Genomic DNA, 21,512 nt, shown 5'->3' on the forward strand with positions numbered 1-21,512 from the left:
CATTACGGCTCAAAGCTTCCAGCTTCCCTACTATCAGATGCAGCTGAGTACTTGATAAAATCTAACCAACTAAGAGAGAGTGGAGAGGAGCGACATCGACCTGCGATTGTCCCATACATGCATCGCATCTCACACAGCTACAAGAAAGTCGCATCCAAGTATGATGTCTGGGTAGTGCTATCTGCTTCAGACAAGCTAACAAGGCTCTGGCCCAAAACAGACTGACAGCGCAACAGGGCGGACAAATGCAGCGTGAGACATGCCCAGAAGTACATAAACTTTGATTGCGGTGTTGTGCATAAGATACCAATCTCACGTGGAAAAGTTTAAGTGGGCTAGACCAGACGATGCATCAACATCAGGTACAGAGCATGAACTTTCTCCAAAATCTTGGCCGTCAGGTCACCTAGCCTCACATGTGAGGGACTGTGTGTGCACCCCTTTGTTCGCTAGCGAAGAAATTCTGAGGCGGTTCCACGACAAAAAGATCTAGCGAAATTTACGAGGCCCAGGCCATTGCAGCAAGAAGCAAACCCGGCATAAGTGTGCCGTCAGTGAAGTGGGCACTCAAGGAGCTACACAATAACTCCTTATTTTCTAGACCTTTTGTTTTTAAATTGTTTAAAAAATAAATTTACATTAATATTTTTTTTAATCTTATTAGCTTTTTTTATTTGATCTCAGCCCTCCTTCTAAATCCTTTTCTTTTTTCCATTCTTTTTTATATAAATTTAACTTTGTCCTTTTCTCTTTTTTATCTTTTCATTAAAACGTCAGTTGAAAGAAGCACTTGTCCTGTCCTGTCCTCCCTTGTCCTTTTTATTTTGTGTTAACATTTTGTGATGTTCAACCAACTAAGCCAACAACTTATTCTGACCCCTTGGCGGCTCAGACAGAACATCTCAAATGTCTCTGTGTTCCACCTTACGGGATGCGCAAGTGTGTTTTACACTTTATTTGTTTAAACTCGGCGGGGGCTGAAAGCAATTGTGCGATTGGTGATGTAGCCAATGACGTCAGCGGGAGTTCTCACTAAGGACGACCATGCAAGTCCCCGGGGAGGTTCCCACTAAAGTTCTTGCTCTAAAAAGCTACAAGTGAGAGATGAGTGCCACAAATTAGAGCAGCCCTGCAACAGAACCGTCAGTCATAATCATATCCAAAATACCCTGTTTTACAAGGTTTTTTTGTTTTTTTTTTCTTTTTTTACGAAGGATTTATATTCAACATTCTAGAATATTCTTTTAATAGCTAACATTATCCACACCGCTCAGTCTTTCCATATCCAGTACTAGATTCATTCCTCGAGACCCTGAATTCCACAGCCAGCTTTCAAAAACCGTGCTTTAATTAATTCTGACACCGTCAATGACCATTTCTCGTAGATAGCAGGTAGATTTGATCTCGCAAATACTGCAGAACCGTCGGCCCGGTATTGTGCGGACTTGAAAGGTTTCAGGGCCACCCGACAAGACGATGCCGGTGCGTACTCCCCTTCTAAAGTCCCTCAATAAAATTCACACTTCACATTCCTCACAAGCACCGACAACCATTCTCGAACGACGGGCGGGACACGCGCCTCGAGCGCATGCTCCGCCGCCATTTGCCTTCCGGGGGCCGCTCACTTCGCTGCTCCACCGCCACTGGCCTCCAAGAGCCGCACGAGGCACGGGCCTCGCGCAATGACGCACCCGACACTACTCGTAACACATATGCAGAAATGTCGAGGCGCTTCACTCCCATCGTAAGCGGCCACAGGCGGTTGCGACGCGTCGATCACACACAGACACAAGCGAGCGAATTAGCCTTTACGACGAATTCAAGGGGCCGCCGTTAGACTGCTTGCGCAATGAAGTCTCTCACCGTGCGCTGTACTCGAGGGAGACACTGATGCGGTCCTCTGGGGCGAAGATGAGCCGCTCCACTCCCCGGACATCCCCCCGCTCCTCGCTGGAGGCCGGGAGGGCTGTACGGGCTGCAAGGGAGGAGGACAGAGTAGTTCGAGGGATGGTGGCGCGTATACCAAATTGCTTCTCAAATTCCCCCACTTCCTCAGGTTTTCCCCGACTATTTCAATAAAGTTTTGTGACAATTGGAAAAGTAAGCGGGTCTGGACATTAAGCCAGGTTGGTGCAGCTTAGATTAAGAGCACATCTTCAACCGTGACATAGTCTCCTTCGTGCATTATCGTTTGAAAGTACAACTGCAGAAAACTCGACTCCAAAACAAGCACACACTGCACACGTAAACGGCCTAAAGGTTCAACGAACCAATATACAATAGATGTCTTTGCATGCATTCTGCACATGCCTGCTCACCGCACATCATCTTTGCAAATGTGTAGGCATTAGTCGCAGAGTTAAAAAGAAACCTTTTTTTTTTTTGTGCCATTCTGTAGAAGATTTAGTTAATGCACAGAAGAACAGTAGCAAAGCTAAATACAAAAAAAAAGAGCAACACTCACCAGATTCAGGCAACCTAGAGTAGAACTCTCTTCTCCTGCGCATCTCATCTGTCACAAGTAATGGAAGCGTTAAGAAATTTCCGAGCTGCAGTAATTTCAGAAGCGATTCATGAAGAGCTTGCACAGAACTAAATGTGAATCATTAGGGTAAGGAAGTTCAAGAGATTACAAACACCCAATTTTAAATATGAATAGTGTTGTGCAAATATTGGAAATTTAGAATAATAGTTTAAAATAATACACTATTTTATATTCGCTGCTGGATGAGCTGCGATATTTGTATTTATAGAAGTTTTGATCGGTGCAGGTTAGCCCCGTTGAGCGTTCTCCTTTCCAAGCACGGGTGCACTGCAAAGAAGTAACACCTGCAAAAGCGGCTCCGTGGGTGTTGCTTCTCCACATTGCGCCAGTGCTCAGTGAGAAGAGCACCCGATGGGGTAACCCACCACCATCAAGACTTCGAAAAGTATGAATATTGTCATGGACCTTTTTCCAGTAAGCTTCTGCACATGTGTACGACCCTCCCCTGGCCGTCTCCCGCTGTCGCCATTTTCGCAGGGCAAAGTTCCGGTCAACCAACATATTCAGCACCCATCTTTGCACATATTTAGTCTCCTTTGGCGATTCTTGTTTGAGCATGCTAGTACGCTGCCAGTTGGGAAAAGTCTTGTCCGTCCTTGTCTTTTATGTTCTTCCCTTTATTTATAGAGTGAATGTTGATACAGTCGAACCTGGTTATATAACGAAGTCAAAGCGAATCGGAAATGTGTTTGTTATATCCGAAATTCGTTGCGTCTGGGATCCGTAAAAAAATTTTGATTTTTTTCAATACACAGGACAACTGATGACATGCAGCATATAACACAGGCTTTTATAATAACAACTGTCCTACTTTTGTAAATTTTCACGGTAAAGTAGCTATAATAAAGCCAGAGTTCTGTTTATCACAATTGCGGCCATGCACGCGCTTCACCATACACGCGCTTGGAGGTGCGCTTCTCCTTTCAACAGCTTGCACAATGTGGGAAAGTGAGGAGCAGCTGATAAGTGGGGTGCATTCATTCGGCCGGCGCAGCTTCGGGGTGCGGCGTTGTGAATATGGCAGTTACTTGTGACAAGTTTTTCAATGGACCGAGATAAAGAGAGCTTATTATAACCAGAGAAATAAAGCTCCGGGATGCTGCACAACAAACGGGAATTAGCTGCTGCACGAGCTTGCTTAGCAGGTGCATACTCAGTCTTGGGGCACCCAGCTTCGCATACAAAAATGAGAATATATTTTTTAATGTTTTAATAAGGATTTTGACGATTGAAGTCCCTTTAAAAGGCCCCTGAAAAGTAATTTTTTTTTTTTTTTAAACAGTCTGATTGGGAGACAAAAATCCAAAAATCAATTTTACGGGAAAAAAAATATAATTTTAGAGCAATATTGACGGCGAGAGATTTATTTGAAGTCCTGCGCACAAAGTCCCCGATGTCATGGAATGGTCATTCACTCTTTCGGCCTCAACGAGATGGTCATTCGCTTTTTCCACCTCTGCCTGATGCCAAAGCCGGTCCACCTCTCCTCCACACGCCCAAAATGCCGAGAGGAAACTAGTGGAAAGGAGGTGACCACAAACTAAATCGTGTGTCGCGCCATCAAGATTGCTCTAAAAAATTTTTTTTCACATAAAATTAATATTTTAACTTGGGTGTCCCCACCAGACTGTATAAAAAAAAAAAAGGCTCGAAGTACACCTAAGCACTTCTTACGAGCTGTGAATGCAAAAGCATGAATGTCGTTTTTGCACACATTCTCGTGAAGTGGCCGCGCCATGCTTTGGAGTGTGCTCGAGCGGGCTCCCTCTGTCACATGCTTCCTTTTCCCAGTGCGCTGTGGTGCGGGCACGTAGCGCCATGGGGTGGCTCTCCTTGAAACTGACGTGCCTCAGCCTATGGGAGCCATGTTCCTTGAAACTATGAAGCGCGCCAGCCATCAGATTTCGGCTTCACTTGGAGTGCGGAATTTATTTGCCGTTTGGCTCGGCTTTCTACATGGCTTCAAAGCTTGGTCATTGACATCGCGGCTTCACTTCACTCTATTGGGAGAGGGGAGTTTATTTGCCATTTGGTGCGGCAGCTGATGACATCAGTTTGCTCCATGGGACAGTTAATGCTTTCACATCAAAACATTTTTTTTTTCTTTTTGAGGCTCTTTAAGAAAACATTGACACCCCCCAAAAATGTTTTTTTAATTTTTTGCCGGGCGCTCTACAATGGTGTCGGAAGACTACCCAATAAATATCTTACCACAGTGTCGCATATTTTTTATTAAAGTAAAAAAATGAGACTGCTCGAAACCGAACTGGGGAGGAAGAAGAAATACAGAGGAGAAAGATACCGGAAGTCACGTGGCTGTGCAGGTTTTTAGAAGCCACAAAAAAATGGGTATCATATTTTTTGTCCATTTCCAGTATTGAGTGTGTGCCTTCGATGACCCACAACTTTGAATATCTTTGGTGGTTATGTCTAAACCACAGAAAACAGCATGTGACCACAAAGAAGAGTGAGTGCAACTCGAACCGGCCAGTTCTCGATCGGCGGTTTTCGGGCGGAAAGAAAACGAATTTCGAGCCACAAATTGTGTTCTTGGTAGCTGGGCTCTCATATGTCGTGTACAGATCAAAACCTTGGCGAGCATAAATACCCTGTCGAGTGGCTGTTATGCTAGGTTGTCAAGCAGAGATTCGCTGACAACCTGCATTCATCATTCGTGATTTTTTTTCTTTTTTCGAATTCAAGATTAAAAACAGGATTTTTTTATATAGCGAGATTGGTAAATACTATACTCATTTAGGCACAGCTGGGCATCTTTATAGGTTTAATTTTACGTCAAATCTATCGTTTACATCAAACTTTCTGAGGTAACAGTTCACAAGTTCAGCTGGGTTTTCGTTTAAGCATGGTGCAACACTAGTAAAAGGCTCGGAGAAACTATTCAATATTCAATGTGAAATTATTCAACCAAAGCCACAATTCACTTTGAATTCACATCAAACTCAAAATCCACTATTTGCACGTGACTAATTGTGAATAAATAATAACTTTCAGCTTGATCCATACTTATGTCAAGCGATTCATCATCCGAATTATGCAGATGAATAGGCATACAACTCATCAGTGGTGCATAGTACACCGCACTGAAGCATCTTCCTTCCGCTCAGCATCGACTGGTTACCCACCACTGTGTTGCATATAAAAGCGGTGTAGAAACTTCTAAAGGATAGCTCAGCATAGCTCAGCTGGCAGCGCACTAGAACAGTAATCAAGAGCTTGAGTTTTGTCCACCACTGACAATCTGTTTTTGAGGAGTTCAACTATTTAAATTTTTCATGTACCGTATTTTCCCGACTATAGTCCGCACCCGGTGTATAGTCCGCACCTGGTGCTTAGTCGACACGAAAATCTTCTCATAGATGGCACACGTTTACAAAAGTCTGCTTTTTAGCTCACAATAAAGCCTATAATGTGCATAAATCATCATTAACATACAACAAAATTCGTCACGTCTCGTCACAATAAACGATCTTGAAAAACATAATTCCTGTATAGTCCGCACACGTAGATAGTCCGCACAGCCAGAAATTTCAACTTTTAAACATGTATAGTCCGCGGACTATAGCCCGGAAAATATGGTATACTATGGGTTTAGTCGTCTGCACATTTGGATCGTATGTCTTAGTCAGAAACTTGGCTCCAGGAATGACCCGATTAAAAAGAGAACTTCACAGGGCTACCCAAATGAAACTGTCTTTTTTATGCTCAGTCAACTTGTTTTGTTAGCACCTGCAAGTTACTACAATTAGTGACCCTTGACATTACATACATATTTTAGTTCATAGCCAGAGTTTACAACTATGATTCAATGCACCAACAATCTTTAAAAATTCTTGCATCGCAAAGTACTGGCTTTCATTCATTCAGGGTCCTTGGCCACAATACCTTTTAAAATAGGCACAATCTCCCCAGTTGCAGCACACATTCGGTGCCAAGCGAATCTTTTAGAACAGGGGTTCTCCAGAACGAAGCCAGAATGACAAAAGCAAATAATCCCTGGGCACTACATGGACATTCTAAAGGGGTGTCCAAACAGGACACTACAAAACCCGCGACTCCGACAAATCGTGAAAATTGAAGCGGACGCTTCTATTTTTACGGTCTGTCGGAGTCGTGGAAATGTTTGCAGGAGTCGTGAAAATTTTTACGATCACGACTGCTCTCCTCTTCAGATTGACGTCACACGCCACCTGCGTCTGGCTCACCTCGCCAACGCCCTCGCGTACCGCCGTCACCTCGGCTCGAAGGCCAAGGAGGTCCGGCTTTGGGTGGATTTGGGACATTCCTGCGTCGAAGGGTGCGTTTCGCCCGCCTCGGATCTGCTTTCTTTGTCGAGATTCGCTTTCGTCGTGATGGCGTCCGATGCGGTTCCGTATTGTGAGCGGAGGCCTTGAGCAATTGATTGACAGCCAACAGAGCGTGTGAGTGGCTCTCCGGACCCACGTGATGAGCAGAGCAAGGCCGCCGTGGAGGAAGCGAGGAGGAGATTCAACGGAGGGAAGTTTCCCCCCGGGAAGAATTGACGGAGAGAAATTTCCCTCCGACGGCCGGAAGCGGATCGCGGCAGAGCGCGGCACGATTTGCCGGAGTCGCGGGTTTTGTAGTGTCCTGTTTGGACACCCTTTAAGCAGCACAAAGATTCACCACCCTTTTCCAGCTTTGCCATTAATGACTAACGTTGGGAGAAAAAATGGCATTGATAAACTTACTTTTGAACAGTCCTGGCACCAGCTTGTAGACAATGTCCTGCAGGGTTTGGTCCGACCTGCAACAGCATAAAGAAGTGAGAAAAAAAAGGGAATGCCATAAGGCAAAACTGCAAAACCAAAAGCCCACAGCAACGTTGTGTGCAACAAGTGTACGAAGATTGTCCAGAAAAATAGGCCACCCAATTTGATTTCTTTCAAGAAACGCTAGTCCCACCACAGAAAAAGCAGATTTGTTCAACACACATATAATAAAAAGAGCAGACAATCTTCCGCCAACTTCCAACAGGTTTGTGTTGCCGAGAAACAAAACTGCACGCACACGACTCTGAATCATATGCTCATGGCCACACCTCGTCTTTGCTTTTTCGAAAAGCCTCGAATGTGTTTTGACTCTTAGCCTTATGTATGGATTGACTAAAAGAAACATTAAACCTAGAAAAAGATTTTTTCTTTTTCTACCTAAATAAAACAGGCAAGACTAAAAAAAAAAAAAAAAAAAACATAACTGAAAAAAAAAAAAAAAAACATTTTTTTGCCCAATATTTTTGTTACAAAATGAATTTTTCTATTTACGAGCAAAACCGATGTTGTACCCCTGTGTGATGATGATAGCATTTTTACCAAACTAGTGGGCCAATACCACCTAGAAGACAAGGCCTGCGCATGACGTTTCGTTGGTAGATCCGCAACCCGCCCCAAGCGGCAAACAGTTTGAAGCTTGACGAGAGTAGGGGCCGTGTCACAACTAAGGCTGTGTTCCCAATCTTACAAAATGAATCCGAGTTACTTTGGCGGATCATATCACGAGACAGCGCAGATTGAAAAACACTGGACGCGGGTAGGTATTAGAACGCCAAGGTACAAGACCCTTACCCTGGAGTACGATCGAGTAAATTTTGGAACATGGCCTATGTCGCATTCACCGGCGGCCACAGCTGTGTGCGCGACTGCTGAGCGCCAGCTGATAGCGAGCTTCCAGTTCATTTGCAACGTGCATACAAACACTGTCAGCCAGGAGTGCGGGCTAGCACGCGCTCCTGACGTGCATTGTTCTGAGGAAGAACGCTTCATAGCAGCGGCCTCGAGCTCCCGCGCATGTGGCGTTGGCTGCATTCTTTGCTTAAAAGGGAACGGAGCATAAACAGCGCCCTCAAAAACGGCGCCCAGTGCCAGCATCCAGCGAAGGTCTTTGCAGCCCTTCGCACAGCAGTAAGGCACATTTGTAATAGAAAGATCGAGGGCGCTTGAGGAGGAAATTATTATTCTAGTGGGAGATTGGATAACATTCATGAAAGCCTTTGAGCTTATAATGTTATTCAATTGTGACGAAAGAGTCAAGTGTTGCAATGTATTTACATCGAAATCTCTTAGAAGAAGGGTTAACTTATATACCAATATAAAGCCGAGATATCTATCCAAAAACAAACCAAACCTATCGAAACACGCTGACAACGGCCTATATACTACCGAGAAAATTAGATTGTTACTTCTCACTGTTAATATTTCAAAGTCTTTAGTCATTTCAGCGTACGTTTCCAGAATTCCACAGCGGATGTCTTGCCGAACATAAATAGAAACACCTCTCCCGCGTTTCTCATCCCGATTTTAAATAAAATTGTTATACCCTTTAAAAACATACATCTCATGATACCATGTTTCAGTGAAGAACAAAACCTGTTATACATGTTTTCGGGTATTTTTTTAGAATGGTGAAATGAAATGAAATGAGAGAGCGCGCATTGAGATGAAAGGCTGCTAGACTGTTTTTAGTTTCTAAACATTCTATTACATCTGATGGCAAAATAAAGTCGTGATACCGCCTAGCCATGTAGTGTGATAGTACCCAGCTTACATCAGTTCCTAGCAAAGTTTGGCAAGGTCATTGTCAGTCACATTTTGAATGCTTGGGGCACTGTCAGTCTTTTTGGCGAAGATCTTTCCATTTGTAACCCACACAAATTTCCAGTAAAGTTCATGCTTTTTGCCGATAGCTTGCCCAAGCAAACGTTTGAGCGCTGGGCATAAAGGCTCATTCACAAAGACTGGTACAGCCGGTGACAAGCCAAGATCAGCGGATGTGATAAGACTTTTTTTTTTCTTGCCTTCATAAATACAACATCGCGTTTACGGCAGGATACAAACTGGATGATGATGTTACTTTCCCCGCAATACGTGTTGGCACCAGAGGTCGACATTTCAGGTCGCCCTCACTCACCCTCACCCTCACAGCCACACTCACCTAAGCCCCTCACTCACCCTCACAGCTACACTCACCTTCAGCCGCTCACTCACCCTCATCCTCACAGTCACACTCACCTTCAGCCCTTCACTCACCCTCACTGAACCTCACGGCCCTCACTCACCGCCCTCACGGCCCTCTTGGCCCTCATGCTCCTCACTGACTCATGGCCCTCACGACACTCACGGCCCTCACGCCACTCACCACCCTCACGGCCCTCACCGCCCTCACGGCCCTCACGCACTCATAGCCCTCACGCCACTCACCGCCCTCAAGGCCCTCACGCCACTCACGGCCCTCACGGCCCTCACGCCACTCACCGTCCTCACGCCACTCACCGCCCATGCGGCCCTCACACCCCTCACGCACTCATGGCCCTCACGCCACTCAGGCCAGCTTCAGATGGGGCAATTTCGCCCAGAAACTTTACGTCGCAACACCAGCAACACGGGCCGCCCGCGATCACACGCAGCAACCAATTGCTGCAATTTGCCATCGTGATCATAAAATTTTATTTTTCTTGCACTGTTTAGACAGAATTACGCGTTATAAACGTGTTTTTATGCATTTAAACCTCGTTAAGAATACTAATGCACCTTTCTGCAACAGTTTATTTTAAAAAAAAACGATCGATTTCAAACCAGAACCAAGTCATTCGGTGTCATCATCACTGGCACGAGGTATCACGTGAAAATTTTGCGTCCCTGATTGGATGCAGCCGCTTCAAACGTATTCGAATTGCTCCGAGTTGCTTGCTTATTTCGAGCCGGACCCGATCTCAGCAATTCGTGTCAATCTAGGGAAAGCTAGAGAACAACCCGCCATTAACACCAAAATTGCTGAGAAAGATGCTCGATCTGAAGGGGGCCTCACGCACTCACCGCCCTCACGGCCCTCACACACCTCATGCACTCACCGCCCTCACGCCTCTCATGCCACTCACTGCCCTCACGCACTCGTGGCCCTCACACCCCTCACGCACTAACCGCCCTCACACCACTCACGCACTCATGGCCCTCACGCCACTCACCGCCCCCACGCACTCATGACCCTCACCGCCCTCACGGCCCTCACTCACCCTCACACTCATGAATTTTCCTGGTTCAGAAACTCACTCACCCTCACCTCATCTCTGAAGATGAGGGTGAGTGAGGGTGAGTGAGGGCCCTCATGAGTGAGGTTTGCCGAGGTATGGTTGGCACACAATGAAACACTTCAACATCGGCGGCGCTATCGGCTCACCGATAAGGCCACCAATCTGGGCCAAAATGGCTTTAAGGTCTTCATAGTCACGTTTTGCCAGGCCTTTAACTTTTTTTTGTTAGATGTTAGTTGAAAAAATTAGATGCACACTTTTGATTCAATGTAAATAAACACATTTTGTGAGTGTAATAGCTGGAGAATCTGTAGCCTCTGGCTCATAAACAAACAAAAAGAAACCCATCTTACTTTAAATTTTGACTGATTAGTATTAGTTTGATTAGTTTTAGTTGAAAGTATCAATATGCTCTCATGGCACACCTCAAAATGCACATATTAAAAGAATATCTCAAAACCAACACACAATCCCTTTTAATCCCAGTACCAATCATGTTGCAAAATGTTCTGGACGACACCCCTAGAAGGTGTGGCCCCAAACAACTCCCTTCATCAATGAAGTCTTCGGAAGCAGAAAGGCACCCACCGAATGTTGAGCAGGGGCCTGGTCTTGTGCACCTGGACGTCGCACACGGGACACATCTTGTGCACCCACAGGTACCGCACTATGCACGTCCTGCAGACTGAGAAGCGACGTTCATTACTTGTGGCACTGTGGAGTGGAGTAAAAGCTCCATAAAGGAAATCGGCCGAGGAAAAGCGACCAATTTCGCTTGCCCTTGAGTGCAACAGCCACAACAATGGCTGTTGCACTCAAGGGCGACTTTAAAGGGGGAAGGGAAACCCGTTCTTCCCCTTTAGGTGCTATCTCTTGTTTTTTTTATAAAAGAAACAACATGCACGAACACTTCTTTTTTTTTTTAGGAAGATATGTTTAGTTCATGGTGAAATGGCAAAATGACAGATGGAAGTCCCATACGTCTGCGACGTCAGGTCTCCCTGCAAGCCCTGCCCCGCTCCCTCCCAGTCAAGTTTGCACTGCCCACGCCCCGAGCCTGACCCATGAATGTGCCCCTGGTTGCACTCCACAGAAAGCAAAGATGCTGCCAAAAAAAGTTTGCTGGTTATTCGGGGCACATCTTCACTCCATAGAGTCGAGCCTTCATACATCTGTGCACAATTCCTCTTCCTATACTGAAGCTGACGCCCTTTTAAGTTCCCATACACAAAGTGAGACTGCAAATAACTCAATCTTCTAAACCTAAACAGAAAACAAACACAAAAAAACATCCAGAAGGCTGCGAGACATTGCGAGATAGATAAATGCACACCACCGCTTGCTGTGATTGGCCTGGTCCGCACCGCTGACCAATCACAGCAGGTGGCAATGTACCGGTCCCGCCGCGTAAACTAGAACCCCTAGGGGGACAGCGGGACCAAGGCCACATTTTGCAGCCGTGATCTCACTCTCCCAACCGGCGTGCTTGTGGGACGGTGTTTAGTCCCGCTTCGGCTCCCCCAAATATATAAAAGACGTGGTTAAAGAAAAGGATGCATCGGTAGAGAAAGTGCTTTCTCTGGTCAATGGACAAGCTATGGACGTCAGAGAAGACACAGCTACAAGAGACCACACTTAAAGTGATGCTGAAGGTTAATTTGCACAAGACACATAAACAGCATTATGGATGCAGTATCTAGAAAAATGAAGACATTAATACAAAAGGAATATTCTGGCCAAATGTATTACACGTGTATGTCAAACAGTGTGCAAACTACAAGGAAAAGAAATGCAGTGATGTAAGTGGCATTTGGCCTTTCTAGCAGGTCTTGTAATAAGCAAAATGTTGGTTTGGAGCAGCACCCCATGCTTTTGGAGCAAGTGCCAACATGCGTGTTGCACGTCACTTGAAAATGAAATACTAAAGCTCATAGAAAGCACATCTTTGATGATGACTGAAGGTTCATATTTTTATATCAAAACATATTATTTTTTGCAATGAGGATACTTAATTTACAGAAAAGGCTTAGGTATTAAGAGAAAAAAAAAATGGTTGAAATATCCGCTCTTCAGATGGATAAAAAAAGTTTTCGCAAGGGTCAAAAGCAACATTTCAGTTCAGGTGACACATCTGCCCCTCTCAATCCAACATAACTCCCATAAAATTTTAGCAAAAACTTGTATATTCCGTTAAACGCAGATTGATAAAAATGTATTCCACTGGTTTATAGGACCACTCCAAGAACCACCACCCACAAAAAGTGCATAAACTTGCATATGCTTTGAAACCACCATCTCACATTGCTCTGCAGCATATTAGCAGCACTGGAGCTAAATGGAGCCAGAGTTCAGTGCAGTGACTTGTCAAACGACCCATGGTTGATAATCACATTAGAATGTAGGTATTATTATTATTATTATTTTTTTTATTTTGTTAACTGCTGCCCAACCCATACTACTAGTAAGCATAATTTTCGAGACCATAGAGATAATGCAAATACTCTCCCGCATCAGCCGCTCCTCCTGGCATGCTGATGCAAAGTGGTGAAGCTTGACCCGCATGCTCCGGTGCAAAGCGGTGAAGCTAGACACGAGCTGCGGGGCGTAAGTTTTTCGGAAACGTCCTCAACATCCGCACATGCTACTGGCTTGAGTTGACCAATCGGTTTACTTTTAGACTAAGCCAAAGTGAAGTATTTCCATTCAAGGTTACAGCCGTGCCGCACGTTCCTTTACAAAAAACATATTATTTTTTTTAAAGGAGCTGTGCAACGATATTCAGTTGGAATGGTTTTCACTATACATGAGCTTACTGGCACTAGTGGGACTCAAGGATACTCGCACGCAACGCCACTGGCCAAGAAACTCCTTTGTTGGGGTGAAATTTCAAGGACAAAAGCAATTATTTTCGTTCAATCTCTCCTTTGCAAAATTTGATGACGTAACGTGGGGATCGCAGAACACCCAAGTGACGATATTTGAATGCGGTTCATAGATTGGACCCGAGCCCTGCGTGGGCACTCGATTTTTGCTCGTGATAATTACTAGCTCGAGAAGCACTCGGGTAGTCGCCCGCCGCCAATCGCTGCAACGACGACAATAGCCGAGCCATAACAATGTCTGGAACTCAGCGCGTGTCTTGTGCTTTGCCAACCCCAGCGCGTGGCTATGATCAACATTGGCGGCATATAATCGGCTCCAGGTCACGTGGCCGCTTGTTCTGGCCGCGAGTTGAGGGGGTGAACGCTGCTCGTTTTTCTTTAATTTGTTTCTGGGACTTCTATTCCGTGGGGTGAAAAACGAACGCGTGTTTCACAGGTCATTAACGTTGGGGATCCGTTTGAAGCGGTATTTGCACAAAGTACAAAAATTGTTGCATTGCTCCTTTAAGGTTATTTTGGGTGGCACATTTCTTTGCTAAAATGGTATTTTAGCATGCATGCTGCAGGCTTGCAACATGGCACAGTTTGGTGCAATGGGCACAGCGCTTATATCACTGGAAATCTGCATGGTGTATATGAAATAACGTCCAATTTTGGGGCCTGAGGAATATGGTCACTTCAGCTTTGCATTCGCATGCAAAATGGAAGCACTTTTTGTGAGGGCGATACTTCCGTTGTGTTCACCCTCATCTAAAACATCAAACAATGTGCAGCGATATCAAGGGATGAGATGAGTTGGGGAATGGTTGCCATTTAGCTGGGGCGAGTATTTTCTCGAACGTTCTGTCAAATGCACACGGTGCAACACTCTCAGCACAATCAAGTGATAGCCACTTTTTTTCTGTTTTTCTTCTAAAATTGAGCTGCTGCCATAAAAACAACTACCGTAAAATACCGGAAGAGTGCCCACCCAACTTTCACTGAAAACTGGGTTAATCTAGACATGGGCACTTGTCCGGTCAAATCAGGCGCTTGATGTACGTTTTGCAGAATTCCCAAGTTTGGGAAATGTTAATGGTGGGCGCTTGAACAAAGTGGGCGCTTCTGCGGTATTTTACGGTTGTGTGAAAGAAAGACCTCATTCAATGCAGTAGGTTAAGCTCTAAAGTTTGGTGCCGATCAAGACTCAGCAAAATACAGAAAAGTGTCAATGTCGAGTTTGCATTAAAAATGTTCTGCAGTGTACCCTTGTTTTTCCTGCACATTGCATAAAAGGACTCGGCAGATAAAACTACTACTGCTGATATTAGTACGCCAGAAGAATGTTGTCTTCACTCACAGACTATGCTCGTTAACTATTTCCGTACCACAGGGAAAAGCAGCGATTTTTGAGGGATGGACAAAATATTTATCTTAAAGGGCAACTCCACTCAATTTTAGAGATTCTGGAATAATAAGTGATTCTGCATCAAAAAGCACTAATAAAAGACACGTCATTTGTGTCGCAAAAAATTAGATATATATTGTAAAATTCAATTTTAAACACGAGCAGAAATCAAAACTGAAACTTAGGTTCCGTCTGGCAACATTGGCCTCGGGCCTCCAAGAACATTATCACGTGGTACGAGATGTCATGCGATTCTCTACACAACGACGGGCGGGATTGGGGTGGCGTGAGCCAAACGCAAGTGGCGTCTACACTGCACTCTTCACCATGTTTTGGTGTCTACGACATTCAATGTCGTCTTCACAGCTGTTGCATAAGTCTGCACGTAGTGTCTGTTGTGTGAACGAAACTCCGAGAGACAACAATCACAAACAGTGAGCAGATGACGCGGTTGTGACGCGAGAGACAGCGGTAATGATGGGACCATGGCGAGATGGCCGGACAGCTTCCAAGAAGCGCACTGCACAGGTGCATTATGCCAATCACGTGGACACCGCTGAGCGCCGGGAAGAAACGTTGCTGACCTCACTCGTTGCACTCGCCCGGAGAAGTAAAAACAAGCACAATGGGGCAATGGTGATGACAATTAGCTCAATGTACGCTACGCCCACGCTGTAGCCTTGACTGCACTGTTGGTTGTGCCTCAATTCGCCTGCTCAAGTCGGCCGATTTCGGCAACTTTGTGAGTTGCAAAGTTTGCCGGACCATTTAAGAAACATTCAGATATAACTAGGTCGTAATATTTGATGTGTGGTCTTCCTAGGTGATACTGAAGAGGACCACATTGTTTTTTGTTTTTTCAAAAACAAAAATAAAGCAGAGTTGCCCTCGAAGAACTACTCTACATATGGCTAATTATGATACATCAAAATGTAGTCAATAGGCTCACCTTTAGAAGAAAAAAAGGTTCCCACTCACGTGTAAAAAAATTTCAGCAAATTTAAATGCTGAACTTGGGATATGTGCAAAATTAAGAACAAAACATTTCTGGCTAAATCAAACCATACTACGATTTTTAAAAAGTCTAAATATGCCAAGTGAGCTTCTATATGCACCCCTATCTCTCTCCAAGTTAGAGCTCTAGCTAGTACTGTCCTTTTTCTTTTTCCTTTTGGTCTGTCGGCAAGTGTTTTTGTGCCGTCATGTCCTTCAGAGATGCTGTTTCATGTGGAGGTGCATCTCCTCAAGAGCACAATTTTTTTTATTTCCGATAGCTCATCAACTTGGGAGAAAGCGCAAAATGAAATCAAAACCGAAGCTGTAGTTCTTCGGCTATTCACGAGATGGAGCAACGTGTTCTGGCACGCCAAATTTGAATTTTTGGCGGTGCGTGAAATTTATTGATTACAGCTGATCGATGGCCAATGGGCACGGTACGGGAAGAGTCAAGCAACATACAGCCGAGGGCAAGAGGTCGTCTATTAGTCTAATCTAGTAGGCACTTAGATTAAACAAACCTTACAGGCTAGATCATTCATTGAGACAATTACTCAAATCCATGACTTTTGGCTAAATAGAGTTTGGGCAAATAGTGGTGTTTATTTTAGCAAACAGTGTTCACATACCGTTATACCAAAACAACATTACAGAGCAAGGAACCCCAGGCATGGAGGGACATTCAACTTTTTTTTTCTTGTGATCATGTTTGAGCTTTTTGGATTAGCTTGAAGAAGGGCCAGTGAGACAACTGAAATGGTCGACTGTTTACCCTTGGTGGTGCTGGGATAGAGGAGCCCGTTATCTACGAGATAAGCGGGCATCCAGTGGTCTACTGATACCAGCCCTCCTGGTTTAAGACTGGGGTGAGTTTCTGGAAGGCGCAGATGAAAGAGCCATTCGCTAAACAAGGTGATTGCAAAGGTAACACAAACCCTCTATACTACGTCTCACCCTATGATGAACTAAAGGCAAAAGCTACGGACCACCAGCTTCAATCATGAACCACTTAGAAATCGCGTGGTATTCCGCTTCAATGCACGTGTTGGTGCCCGCATCTAATGGGGATGGGCGAACAATATTTTGAATTAAATAGACTAGCACCGAGTGACTCACCAACTTTACATCGCAAAGAAAGCCACAACATACAGGCTCTTTGCAGTGTCGAAGCTACAGAAATGATGCAACACTCTGATTCAGAACATTATTCGTCCACCCCTAATCAATATTATGCATGTCATAGTTTAACGTGCAATGTGACTGAACCTGGCGGCCTGTGGCTTTGACCTTTAGTCCATCCTAGGATGAGACAAAGTATAACAAGATCACAAATTAAGAAAAGCAGAGAAGTGCTCGGTACAGTTTCACACCTCACCAAGCCTGCCCAGCTCCCTTCACCTTCAAACCCTCTCTCACACTTGCAACGTTTGCTAAAACTTGCAACATCATACTCTAAAATACTGTTCAGTGAAACAGTATTAGAGCTTCATTCGATGGCCAGCCAATGTAAAAACGTGACTGCAGGAAAAATATCCTAGCTATACCTTTCTTTCTTTTTACTGTACCACTAAAGAGATAGGAACATATGTCAGGAAACTTCCCTTTCCATTTATTTCTTATCAGCTTGTCACCAAATTTCTGTTTTGTGCCCTGTTGATACAAAAAAAGGGAAACACAGAAAAAGCAAAGAACCACTAGGCACAACACAAAGTGCTACATCGTAAGCCACACACGTCTCAATGTGGATTCAACCCAAAGGGTAAGGGGCAGTCAGCTTGGCTACAGAACCATGTCAACAGTCAGACTGAGCGGGCGCGTTAAAGGGATGCTGAACCGAAATCTGGATTCCACAAAACACAGCGGCAAAAGCGTGCAACGGGATGCTACAAGTACCAAAACATCACTCATACAGCAACATCTCAAACGGATGACCGTAATTTTCAAAAACAAAAGAGGCGCATTTGACAGATGCGATTAAGTCTCGTTTTTCGAAGAAGGAGAGGGAACGGCCTCGCTTCTTCTCCGCCTCGCCGCCTTGAGGGGGTGAAACGAAGAGAGGAGGTAACTAGATATCTTTACGTCACGTGCCTCATCGGCCTGGTTCAATCTCAACCTCTTTTTCCAAAAATATGGCTGCCCATTCAAGATATCGCCTTACGAGTAGTTTTGAAGGGACTGTAGCGTCCCACTTACATCTCCTGCATTTTTTTTTTTAAATCCAAATTTTGGTTCATTTACTCTTTAAGTCCGCGCTCCTTTACTCCTAGTTTGACGCTCCAAGTTTCACACTCCGAGCAGAGCAGCTAAACCGTACAGGAGCGTGAAACACCAAAACTATCGACGAGCTGAATGAGCCACTTCTAACCACATGATTGTGACGGACCCAGCATCTCGTGAATATGGGTGGCAAGAGCCAAAATTATTTCGAACATAAATTAATGACGGCCTTTGTGGAGTGGCAGAGTGTTAAGTAAAAAAAGACGGTGACGTTAGGAAGTTCCTACGAATGTTTTAATATTCCTGAAAGGTTTAAAGATTTCCTTCGAGCACATATGCAGAAAGTTACCTCACCCGATCTATTTATTGATCATGCATGCTGTTCACATTTAAATGAAAGACAACATTCTTGAACCTGTTTATTGACGCAGGAAGCTGTCAAACTTGTCAGATGTTCTGTGCCGTCTTGCAGCGCGAGACGGAACCCGTCGATGTGCTATGCCGATACCGGCACACCACCGTTCAATAGATAGCACGTCAATTTCGTCTCAGGCGAGATGCACAAACAAACTTTTTCCGGAACGCTAATTGCTGTCGTGGTTTTCAAATCAAATTGGTTTTTTCTAGCTGGACTAAGCACCATTCAACTAAAAAGCGGCAGCGGTCCGGCTGTGCCCTGCATCTCGCCGGTCCTGACAACAGCACAGCCATCCGATTTGTGGATGTGATGTCACGGAGTGCGAAGAAGTCACACTCGCGCTCCGGGAAATACTTGGTGCACAAAGAGCGCACTCAAGTGTCACCCTTCGGCGGCGCTCCTGTCCCGTTATTGAACGGAGCGCCAAACTCTCGCGCTCCAGAGCACGGAAGTAACACGCCCATTGTGTTCTCTAGTGAATCCAGTAGCCGAGACGGTACACTTCTCTTGGCTACTGAATTCAGCTGGCATAAAGATGGCTTACATATAAGATACTTGTGCGACTTCTGAAACATAGGAACCTATCAATGAGCGCAATTCTTGACCCCAGCGGACAACACAGAATACCTATATTGACAGCATCAGTTGCTCTTGTAACAATGATGCAAACTGCAGTTCTATGAATGCCCCCGAAAACAAGCCCACACAATGGTCATATTACACTGCCCAACAGTGAAATTCCCTTGCAACATCATTTTCAGCATGCGAGCATAAAACATAGAACAAGTCTGACTTACACGAGTGGAGACACTCAATGATGGTAGTGGCATCGATGAAGTAGCCACCACACAGAACGCACGTCAAATGGGGATTCAGTTCCACCAATTTTTTTCGCCCAGCTCCCTGCATCTTGGCGTCATCAATTCATCGTCTGGAAACCAGTTGAAACCCCTTGTCAAACACTCAATTGTGACACTACAAAAGGAAACATACGTTGCAGGCATTGTTGAACTGGTCATAGGATGCTTTGGAAACTTTACGGGATATTGTTCCATAATATATAACCATCACAGCGAATCACACTTAGCACGCGCATCGAGAAGAAACTAGCGGGGAAAACAGTTGAAGCAAAATGCTGGACGCCGCTAGTTTTACCATTTTAAAAAACACCGCGCTCTCGCTGCTTTTTTCTTTTTTCTCTTGAGAAGTTTATATTTTTGTTTGCTCATGAAGGATACTTGCTCAGTACCTCGTCATTCAAGAAATAAATGCTTTCGAAGTAACTGGCGTGGGAGAACCGGCTCATACCGACGACTGAACGAAGTGACGCGATATGCCCGTTTACCCGCATACTTGAAGTTTGATTGACAGCTGCCTTCCGTGCTGTTGACATTTTTTCCATGGCGGGCGCTGACGACCGTTAGACGGGCGATTAAAAAGAGGAGGTTGCCTCGGGTACTAAGTAATTGCAAGAGGGAGTTCGACGAGAAGTCACTTCCTAACGTCCGTCACTACAACGTATTGGTGTGAGGTCAATAAACAGGGCAGACGTTTACAAGCTGTGGCTTGTCTTGTTTTCTTTCTTTTCTTCGTTTTGAAAACGTCTACCGAGCACCAGCGCCGTAGCGAGCACGTTCAGAACGGCCCTTTGTTATGAAACGAGTCGAATGCCTCGTAGAAAAGCGTTCAGAAGCGTCACGGTTGTTCCAAACTGGCCTTTAAAGCGCTTTCCGACGCCTGGCATCGCTGCAGCCACGCGCTGACAGTGGTTGGAAGGAAAAACGAGCTAAGCCTAGATTATCCACAAACACTTTTGCGAACAAGCGGAATTCGCGACGGGTTGACAGGCCGTCAAAGTAAGGTGGCGGGCGCCAAATGTAGTTTTGCACGAGTACTCACCCACTGTGGCACAGTGACCCGTCTTGTAGAGTCGTACTTTCGCAATAACGTTCAACGAAATATGTTCTTTCGACAAAACCGTCCTAATCTAAAGCCGACGCCAGACGCCATGCGTCGATATCACGTGACTACATTTGACTGACGCGATATCCGGCATTTCTTTATTTTTTTTTTTCCTTTAGTTTTCATTTTCATATATCGCTTTCTTTTGGCATGCCGAAGGGGTCGGTACCACGCCGTTGACTAGACGATTCAAATTTTTTGCACGGTAGATATATCTTCACTTGCGTAGTTTGTTTCTAACCTTGGCACTTTTTAGGTGTATATTGCGCAGTAGCGAACCTTTCACACTTGATGGTAAGACAAAACCACAGAGTTGTTGATTTTTATTGCGTGCAAATTCAAGATGTTCTAGCCGGCACTGGACATAGCCACATAGCCACATAAACAGCAGGACTAAACCGTGGCCCCGTGCCCATAACCTCAGTCGAAACGTCTTCAAAGTTCATACGAGATCTCTGCTGATGCGACGTCTTCGTGATTGTGTTCTGCAAAAAACGTGGGGACACAATCAGGTATCCGAATCACCTTCTCCTACTTTCATTTTTTCCGTGATTATTAGAAATTAGCGCGGTACTGATTAATTACTTACAAGGTCCCTAAATTCTGTTACATCGGGGGTGGAGCGGCCAGAAGATCGGCTCCAGCAAATTCCCGGGCCAAGTAGACTCCGAAGGCGAACATGGACCAACTCTTTACCACCTGCCACTTGAACGGGTCATTGTAAAGAGCCCTCAAGATGCCCGAAAGTGTGCCATCATTCCTGGGTGAATAAGGTGCCGACGAAGGCCCCGCAGAGATCATGCTTGCTGCTCCTACGGACGGGAAAAGCACGCCGCATGTTATATGATTTGATCTTACCATTCATTTTCTACGTTTTGCAAGATGTCGAAAACGGCGCCACTTGCAGGACGCACTATTTACGGCGCTCGAGCTTTCATTTTATCTTATAAAGCTTACACACATTTGGAACACCTTGCTTCTAAAATATTAAAAGTAACGTATTTAAAACTGCACAATTAAAAATATAATTTTAACATAGCGTT

At 44.9% G+C, this 21,512-nt stretch overlaps 1 protein-coding gene and 1 long non-coding RNA gene across 2 annotated transcripts in view; both read right to left on the reverse strand.

Moving 5' to 3' along the window:
- The window catches only part of LOC115327374 (polycomb complex protein BMI-1), a 31,603-nt gene extending 11,057 nt beyond the window's left edge, over positions 1-20,546 (reverse strand). Inside the window, exons 1-6 of the mRNA XM_029988390.3 lie at positions 20,407-20,546; positions 19,305-19,438; positions 11,196-11,292; positions 7,273-7,328; positions 2,465-2,512; positions 1,864-1,975 (exon numbers count right to left, since the gene is read on the reverse strand). Coding sequence (XP_029844250.2) covers positions 1,864-1,975; positions 2,465-2,512; positions 7,273-7,328; positions 11,196-11,292; positions 19,305-19,416 — 425 coding nt within the window. The 5' untranslated portion in view covers positions 19,417-19,438; positions 20,407-20,546. The remainder of the gene's footprint in view (positions 1-1,863; positions 1,976-2,464; positions 2,513-7,272; positions 7,329-11,195; positions 11,293-19,304; positions 19,439-20,406) is intronic.
- A 230-nt stretch (positions 20,547-20,776) lies between these two features.
- On the reverse strand, positions 20,777-21,339 carry LOC121045619. The gene is made up of 2 exons (XR_005797804.1): positions 21,059-21,339; positions 20,777-20,954 (listed from the first exon to the last, which is right to left on the reverse strand). It is a non-coding gene; the product is annotated as an uncharacterized LOC121045619 (long non-coding RNA).
- Positions 21,340-21,512: the final 173 nt, after the last annotated feature.

Source organism: Ixodes scapularis, unplaced genomic scaffold (genome assembly GCF_016920785.2).
Source record: "Ixodes scapularis isolate PalLabHiFi unplaced genomic scaffold, ASM1692078v2 PGA_scaffold5__190_contigs__length_132052651, whole genome shotgun sequence".
In the NCBI taxonomy this organism is placed as follows: domain Eukaryota; kingdom Metazoa; phylum Arthropoda; class Arachnida; order Ixodida; family Ixodidae; genus Ixodes; species Ixodes scapularis.